The 8,712-nt window shown below is 45.5% G+C and overlaps 1 protein-coding gene and 1 gene segment (V, D, J or C); one reads left to right on the top strand and one right to left on the bottom strand.

Moving 5' to 3' along the window:
- Positions 1-366: 366 nt before the first annotated feature.
- LOC306840297 (uncharacterized protein) lies at positions 367-8,697 on the bottom strand. Of its 8 annotated transcripts, none has more exons than XM_079369491.1 (5): positions 8,607-8,697; positions 8,377-8,457; positions 8,084-8,293; positions 3,875-3,938; positions 367-504 (listed from the first exon to the last, which is right to left on the bottom strand). In XM_079369491.1, exons 1-4 carry the CDS (start codon positions 8,625-8,627, stop codon positions 3,888-3,890), a joined length of 363 nt encoding a protein of 120 aa, XP_079225617.1. In that variant the 5' UTR covers positions 8,628-8,697; the 3' UTR covers positions 367-504; positions 3,875-3,887. The 8 variants fall into 8 exon arrangements, 7 of the variants coding, with proteins under 7 accessions (XP_079225617.1, XP_079225620.1, XP_079225621.1 ...); XM_079369492.1 differs by lacking the exon at positions 367-504 and adding an exon at positions 507-522; XR_013781308.1 differs by lacking the exon at positions 367-504 and adding an exon at positions 4,153-4,404 and having other exon boundaries at positions 3,621-3,938.
- Positions 4,398-5,817, top strand: LOC306840298 (T cell receptor beta constant 2-like). The segment is given in 3 exons: positions 4,398-4,555; positions 4,640-4,663; positions 5,366-5,817.
- Positions 8,698-8,712: the final 15 nt, after the last annotated feature.

Raw genomic sequence — 8,712 nt, 5'->3', positions numbered from 1 at the left:
CACGCTTCTAGCAACATTTAAAAAAGTTCCCAACAAACTCAAACAACAGCAAAATAAAATCGTCGACTGTATTCAAAGTGAGCGAGAGTGTGCGGCGCGGAGCGTCGCCTCAAAGCTGATGAGTTTGGATAAGAGAGCAGCTCTTCTGATAAACACGTCCCTTCACTCCACGCTCTACTCAAAACGTTTCTATGTGATTTAATTCTGTGCTCAGCCTGACACGTGAACGTTGAAGAGGTTAACAAACGCTGACCTCTACTGGCATCATCTGGGATTACAACACAAACTGCAGCGTTCAAAGCGAAGTCACCGCAGGGTGTTGAGATTTGTCGAAGCTGGACTTTAAGGGAGAGAGATGGAGGAGAGTCAGATTTAAAGTGTTTTATATTTGAGAGGCGAGGAGAACAGCACACGGCGTCTCACACAGCCCGCTCGCTGTCTCTCCTCCAGATGATGTCAGAGTCAGTGTTCCTCCAGCACACACTGCTTTACTGAGATCACCGTCTTCTCCTCTCACAGCTCCTGACGGACACACAGAGAGTGTGAGCTGTCAGATGAAGACGAGCACTTTGATATGAGAGGAGACGCAGAGTGAGTCAGTGCAGACTGTGAGACTGAGCTGCAGCTCTCTACTTCAGCCTAATAAATGAATGTACATGTGGGATCAGCTGTCTGCAAAGTGCATCCTTCAACATGTGTTCATCTCTGAAAACAGTGAAAAGCTCAAAGACACAAACTGCAGCAGAGTGGAGGCTGGTGTGAAGAGGTGTGACCAGCAGAGAGCTCCCTCCCTCTGAGCACTGATAAACTGACAAACATCTCTTTCCTCTCTTCCTTCCCTCTGCTTCTTTTCTTAGCTGTCTCAGAAATAGCAGCAGCCAGCTCGTGGTGTCTCAGCAGAGCTGCACAGCTGCTCTCACAGGCTCACCGAGATGGAGGCTGAGATACGGCCGAGCACACAGACTAACACGCACTAGGTTTTTGTCTGATGCTTTCTCACCGTGGGGACAGGGGGCCACGGTGATACATTCCTATAGAGCCGTCGTACAAAAACCTCCTCCCATGAAAACACAGTGTGCAGACTGCTGCGTGCTGCAGAAAGAGCAGAAACTCATGAAATATGGAGGGCAGCAGGAGGACAGGAGGCTTCAGCAGCACACACTGCATTCATGTGGAGGAAGCCTGCAGGAAAAGGAGTTTAAAACATCTTCAAGTTGACATGTTCAGAGTTTGGATCTTCCTCTCTGTCGTCTTCAGAAACAACAACACTCGTGTGAACTCTCTGAAGCTCATCCTGCACGTTTAATCCTCCTTCATCCTCAGGATCATCACTCTGAGTGTCAGCCTGCTCTTTCTCCCACGTTTTGGGACTTTTTGTTGAAGGAGACTTTCAGTGTGACACTGGAGCTGAAGCTCACTTTGGACAGGGAACACGACTCACAGTTCTGGGTAAGTTGGAGCTTTCCTCACTGACCTTCACTTAAACACACTCAAACTAGTGACTGAGATGATTTAAAGTCAGAGACAAACATGTCGTAGTGAAGAGAGTGAATTATTGAGCTGCACAGAGACACTGTGAGCTACACTGAGCCTGCTTACTTTGGCCCAGGAACCAAACTCTCAGTTTTAGGTAAATATTTCACTCTTTTCTCTCTTGTGATGGATGTCATGTTGCTGCACAGACTGAGTAAAGATGGAAATATCAGAAAGAGCTTCCTACAGATGAGTGAGGCAGAGAAAGAAAGAGGAGTTTGATGCCCAGTGTTTCTGCACTGTGACGGCGCTAACGAAGCTCACTTCGGTCCGGGGACTAAACTGACTGTTCTGGGTGAGTGTGAGATCTTTAAAAATGCATGAGGATAAGTGTGATGAGACGCTCTCAGGATCCTCACGTGTTTGGCTTCTTCTAGTCTCAGTTCAGCTCAGAGCTTTTTGACATTAAGCTTCAGCGCTGTGCTAATTACGAAGCATACTTCGGCGCAGGAACTAAACTGACTGTTCTCGGTGAGTAAGACGACAAACTGTAAATCTGCTGTCTGACAGAAAAGTCAACCAGCAGCATCTGCTTTGGAGCTCTGATCTCGTCCACTGGGACTGTCGGTGTTGAGGTCAAAGGTCACTGTTTTAGGTGAGAGAAGCTTTGCAGATCAGAGTCAGCTCGGAGCTTTTTGACGTTAAGATTCAGCACTGTGTCAACAACGCTGAAGCTTACTTCGGTCCGGGGACCAAACTGAGCGTGCTCGGTGAGTAAGACGACGTTTTGTTGGACTCTTCTCCTGAGAGAGACGTTAGGATGCAAAAAGAGACGAGTGTCAGCGTAGAAACACTTTGAAAGGTAAGTCAGTGTGAAGAAGTCGTCTGAGCTGGTTTGAGCACAGAACAAGTTCACTGTGACTCTGGTGGTTATGAAGCTTTCTTCGGTGGAGGAACTAAATTAACGGTGTTAGGTAAGAAATCCTTTAAAGGTCATTCAACTGTGTTCAGGTCTGAGTTTGTGAACATGTTTCTGACACTTTTAAAAACTCGGAGAAGCTCAAAACGACTCTTCAACACAAAGATGTGAGAGGTGAAGAGCTGTTTAAAGACGGTGGACTGGCTGCAGGCTGTCAGCTACAAGTCTTTAAATGTGAATCATTGAAAGTAGAGCGGATGAAGAAGAAGCAGCAGGGAGAGTTTTTGTGTCAGAGGAAAGTCTCTGTGCTCCTACAACGAGGCTTACTTTGGAGCTGGAACTAAACTCAGCGTTTTAGGTAAGAAAAGCTGCGAGAGCAGAGCTCACTGCTTCTGTTCACACGTCCTCATAAAGATGCTTTCACAAGTCCACTTTTACAGCTTTGATCTCTTTTCAACGTGTGGAGGACTTTCTGCTCACTGTGTGGTCGTGCGGCGTTTGTCCTGCTGTAAACGTGGAGCAGAAATCAAACGTTTGGCTGAGAGCCTGAATTCTTCCTCTCACACGAGTTCTTATCAGCTCTGTGAAACACTGTGAGCTCCCAGGCAGAGGCTTACTTTGGAGCTGGAACTAAACTCTCTGTTTTAGGTAAGAGCACGACAAAAACCACATCACCAAACTCAAGTCTGTAGGTCCTCCAGGTCAGGGTCAAAGGTCGCTTCTGGTCTCTTAAAGGCTCTTAAATCAGACGTTTAATGTGCGAGGCGGCGTGCAGCTCGGAGCTCGGACAGTTTTTCTGCAGCTCTGTTTCAGTGTGAACTACGATCCTGCTTACTTTGGAGCTGGAACTAAACTCTCTGTTTTAGGTAAGAGCACTTTCAAAAACACTGAATATATCATCAGATTAAAGTGTGTAAGTCCTCCAGGTCAGGGTCAAAGGTCGCTTCTGGTCTCAGACTCTTAAAAGGATCTTAAATCAGACGTTTGTGCAGCTCGGAGCTCCAGCAGTTTTTCTGCAGCTCTGTTTCAGTGTGAACAACCTCGAACCTGCTTACTTTGGAGCTGGAACTAAACTCAGCGTGCTCGGTAAGAAAGGATTAAAGTAGTTGTTTTTCTTCATCCTGGATCTGATAAATGATTTTTGATCTGAAGATGGAAGAAGTCAGGATGTTTGTGTAACTGACGCTTCGATGCTTTTCTGTTTGAATTCCTCAGTAAAAGCTCCAAAGAAGTTTTAAAAATGTATTTAATAGAGACGCGTCGAGTCCTGCAGACCGAGAGCCGTGTTTTAAATATTTGTTGGGACAGTTGGCGCTCTTGATCTGCTCAGTTGGATTTGAAGGAGAGAAGTCTGAAGGTTGCACAGAAAGAAATCCTGACTGAGAGGTTTTTATGAACCAAACATTATTTCTGGAATCTATTGACCTAAAAGGTGGACAGAGTCAGGAATCAGGGTCGTGCTTGTGTTTGAAATGTTCAAACCTGCCGCCTTCACTCAGACGCTGAAGTCTGTTTTGACCCTCACTGGGCTCGAGCTCTTTTCCTGCTGACAGAAAGAAAAGGTAAAGTGAACAAAGGGGATCAGGTTCGGTAGTTTTGTACACTCATGTTTGAATCTGCAGCTTTAATTCAATGATTTCTGTCCTGTTAAACTGAACATGTTTAATCCCTTTAAATCCCTCTGAGTGTGACACGTGCACACTGACAGGACGGTGTGTGACTCAGTGTTCATGTCCTCGGTGCACACAGGGATTCTGGACCCCGAGCTTCACGTCCTCACTCGGCTCTGAAGACGTCTTTAACTCTCTGATCTCTGTCGTCTGTTTGCAGAACCAGGACATGAAGTCATTCCACCGACAGTGACAGTTCTCCCAGCTTCTCCAAAGGAGCAGAAGAAGAAGAAGAAGACGGTCGTTTGTGTGGCCAGTGGATTCTACCCGGATCATGTCAGCTTCTCCTGGACCATCAACGATGTTAATCGTTCGTCAGGTGTGGCCACTGACAGCGTGGCCCTGCGAGAAGGAGCGACCTACAGGATGAGCAGCAGGCTGAGGGTCTCTGCTGAGCTGTGGAACAATCCTGACAATGAATTCACCTGCACCGTCAGCTTCTTTGACGGGACGAAGACGGTCCCTTACATTGCTTTAGTTAAAGGACAGAAAGGTCGGTTCACGACGTGTTCAGGAATAATCTGATTCTTTATCTGTTAAATCAAACGTCTGACTCTCGTCTCTCTTCTCCTCACAGCTCAAGCACAAACCATCAGCAGAGGTAAACGTTTATATTTATCGATGTTAGAAGAACTGATTTGTTGTTGTAATGAAAGTATAAATCACAGAAGCCCTCAGCAGACGTGCATCTAAACGTTTATTTACTCCTACTTGTGTTTGATTAAGATCTTGACATCTTTATATTTTTATCCACACAGCTGCAACATCACAAAACATAAGCACGGTTCAGAACGCCGTTCCAAGCCGTGATATTTACTCTCCTGAGACGCGTATCGGGGTGGGCGTGTAATGAGGAGACGAAGTGAACCCACCTCTGTACCACCTTCAGAGGCGTTACAATAAAACTCCTTTATTTGACATTTTAATATAAAATAGTCAGGCTTTTATTTTGTATTTTGGTTCTGTCTAAAAATTAGAGTACTTTATTTGCTGTGTGCTTTTATTTTGAAATAAAGGAAGGCTCTTCCTGTAAATGTATGTTTTCGGACAAGCACAGAAACAGGAAGTGGTCAGAGATCCCAAAGTGAGGTCAAACAGCAGAAAGGAAGGTAAAAAACGCCAACGTGTGATGTCATCAGGTGGGTCAACGTGTGATGTCATCAGGTGGTTATGAGTTTGTTAAAGTGAGATGTTCAAAGGAGAGTAAACGTAAGGATGCACGTCCTCTCAGGGTCTCCGTGTGAAAATAAGATCATGACTTGTTTTCCTTCCTGTCACTCATCTGCACGTCTGAACTCTGCAGACAAATATCTGAAGGTCACTCAGAGCGCCAAACTGACGTACAGCGTGTTCATCGTGAAGAGCTGCTTCTACGGAGCCTTCGTGGCTTTTCTGCTGCTCAAGCTTCAGGTCAGCTCTCACTTCCTCTTTCTTTAAGACTTTATGATCCAGCATTGAACCAAAACAAAGTGCTGTTAGGCCACGCCTCTTCATGATTCTTTTTATAAGGAACATGGCACACGTTCGTCCTGTAAGTGTGAACACGTCGTAAACACGTGTTTTCCTTTCTGTCGTTCTCAGGCTGCAGACGGGAAGAACTGAGAGCTGTTCTGAAGTCTGGACCGTCGACTGCAGCGCGTTCCTATAAAGCAGATTCTACGAGCTCATTGTTACAAACTTACAGCTGATGATTTCCTTCTTGTGCATATTCACCTCTGAATCCGTTTCTTCTGAATAAACGTTTTCAAGCTTTAATCTGTCTGATTGATTTCTTCAGCAGCACTTCTGAAACCTTTTCTCCTCCCACACTCAGACTCATGTTTCCACACCGTCAGTGTCGCTTATCTGCATCTATTCTCAGAAATATGTTTCTTCTCCCCCACATGATGCTGAAAGTCGCCCACTCAGGAAACATCAGCAGTTTAACGGAGTCATAAAATGATCACAAACACCTGAGCGGGCGTTCAGACGCTTTGATCAAAGAGGTGACTCGAGTTTCTCCTGATTATTATTTTTACACTTTGAGTAAGAAAAGAATCTGATGACAGTTTGCTCTCTGGTGAAGAGGGGAAAAAAAAGTTTCCGTTGGTTCAAACTGGTTCAGACGTGTGTGTGTGTGTGTGTGTGTGTGTGTGTGTGTGTGTGAGAGAGAGAGCGTGGCACACAACAACAGGAAGTGTGTGTTGTGTCGGAGATGAAGCGAGGCGTGAAAGCTGCAGAGAGGAGAGGATGTGGTCAGAGAGCAGCCTGCACATCGCTCTGTGTGCTCACCACAGACACCTGCAGAGAACACACACACACACACACACACACACACACACACACAGCTGTCAACTGAAGCTCCACCATGAAGATAACTGCGTCCTGAAGCTTCCTCACAGCTGTTCACTCCGATCTGTGGCTCCAAATATATTTACATGAATCCAGAGAGACAAGAGATGAATCATATAACAAACTGCTGCTGATCTTATACTACACACACACACACACACACACACACACACACACACACACACACACACACACACACACATTTATATTATGTATAAATCAGACAGAAGGTTCGAGTTTAAAGGATTCTGCAGATATTTAATCAGTTCAGAGACTCCGTAGTTTCTACCTTCAATCTCTAAAAAAACATGTTTGTGCTCACTGGTGTCACCAACAGGAAAGAGTGTGTATATGTGTGTGAGTGTGTGTGTGTGAGAAACCGCATCAGAAACAGGAAGTCTGACATCTGTGACCTACATCATTTTATCTCCTCCTGCACTCTTTTTTATTTTATTAAATGAATTATGGATCAAAAACAAATGTTTCAGCTTCGTCTACATGAAGCTAAAAGTCTCAGAAAATAGAAAAACCAGCAGATGACGATACGATTAGTCTGATATTCAAACATCAGGAACACAATTCAGCCTTCAGAAGAAATAAAATATCCTGATGTTTAGACGGAGAATAAGTTGCAGCGCCCCCTGCTGTCAATAAAGTAAAAATACTCCTAATTAAATTGAACTAATTCAAACTGGGATTTTGCATTGGATCTTCTTTAAATGAGCAGTCTGTAGCTCTGCCCCCTAGTGTTTAAAATGAGTACTGCAGTCTAAACTCTAATCATCACAGAGAGCTGCCCCCAAGTGTTTAAAGTGAGTACTGCAGTCTAAACTCTAATCATCACAGAGAGCTGTCTCCCCCCCTCCTCTCACACAGGTCAGCATGTGGTGGACCCTCAAGACTTTCTTAGAGAGTCAAATAAAATGTTTGAAAGTCAAAGTGTGCTTCACTGGTTGATTCAGCATGAGAGGCTTTCTGAACTCCTGTAGTTTCTGATTTCTGCCTGTAGAGGGCAGTGTGGGCTCAGAGTATGAAGGATGAACTCCCTCTCCCTCTGTTTGCTCACAGTGTTCATGAAACTACTGTGAAGGGAGGAGCAGGCACTGACTCACTTCAGGACCCAGCCTCAAGTGGAGCTTTGAGGAACTGCACCTCAAATTAAAATAAGAGAATTAAAACCTGATGTGTTTATGGAGGTGAGACTGAGAGGAAATGATTCTGGTTCAGATTTTCCTGAAAGCAGAAGCAGATGTTTGAGAGTCCGATAAGAAAAGCAGAATATCGAGTCTCGTACAGAAGTCCCCTCTGCCGGGGTGTCTCTGTCACTCGTCAGCACGAGCAGCTACATCATCACAAATCCTCTGTCAGCAGGAGGTCTGCAGGTATTTCCTGCCATGGATTCTTCCATGACTGGTGTGGGAAAACAGAGCAAACAGGCATGCCGGCTGTTGCCATGGTGATTTTCATAAAGACACTAATTGGGAAAAAAAAGCCCTAAAGTCAGCCAATCGGCACCAAGGTCCTGCTCTCACTGTGCAAGTGTGTGCAGGCGGGAGCAGCTGATTGGCTGGTGGCGCTCAGTGTAAACTGCACCAACCACACATCTGTAATCAAGAATCAAACACGGCCTGCTTCTCCAGATGTTTCTTGAGGTGTTCGTCAGAAAACAACAGAGTGAATTCAAACCAACCTCCCCTTGGTCCATCAGCCCTCGCAGGGCGGTTCGGTCCATGTGAGAGGCCGAGAGCACCGAGTCCATCTGAACCTGAGTCTCCTCCAGAAGCTCAGTCAGGCCTTTCACGGTGTCCTCCAGCCGCTGGTCTTTCAGACGTCTCCACTGCTGCACGTCCTGAAGCTTCTGGGGAAAAGTCTCTTCCAGCTCGTCCTTCTCCGTCTGAACCTGTGTGACATGAAGACGGGAGCAAATCAAGCCAAACACCCGCAGCTTCATAAAGCTGAGTGACGCTCGCTGTCGTCTTTTACCTGCTTGAATTTCTGCTTCAGCTCCTCGTTGTCCTTCTTCAGTTTGCTCAGCTTCTTCAGTACGAGCTTCTCGGAGTCATCCTGTTAAAAACAGCCTCACTGAATCAGCCTGTGGCCACCAACACGTGTGACACGTTAGCTTGTAGTCACACGTGACACTTTCCTGATTTTATGGAGTCAATGAATCCTCAGCACAAAAAAAAAATAAAACTTTTTTTTTTTTAAATCACCCTTTTCACAGGGAACAACATGTTTTCCTTGATGGCCGTCTCCTTCTCCTGAAGACTCTTCTGAATGTTTAATGTTGTAGATTAACAGGACTGAAGTGTGAAACAT

The sequence above is a fragment of the Symphodus melops genome, assembly GCF_947650265.1.
Source record: "Symphodus melops genome assembly, chromosome: 19".
Lineage (NCBI taxonomy): Eukaryota > Metazoa > Chordata > Actinopteri > Labriformes > Labridae > Symphodus > Symphodus melops.
Note: the sequence above shows the minus strand (reverse complement) of the source record. Positions and strands in the feature narration are given on the sequence as shown.

What these genes read in the sequence shown, in the direction of transcription:
- LOC306840297 (XM_079369489.1), bottom strand. Translation starts at nt 8,627, where the DNA reads ATGTTGTTCCCTGTGAAAAGG. An exon ending in TGTTGTTCCCTGTGAAAAGG is followed by an intron (nt 8,458 to 8,606) that starts GTGATTTAAAAA and finishes TGTTTTTAACAG; the next exon opens with GATGACTCCGAGAAGCTCGT. An exon ending in TGAAGCAGAAATTCAAGCAG is followed by an intron (nt 8,294 to 8,376) that starts GTAAAAGACGAC and finishes CATGTCACACAG; the next exon opens with GTTCAGACGGAGAAGGACGA.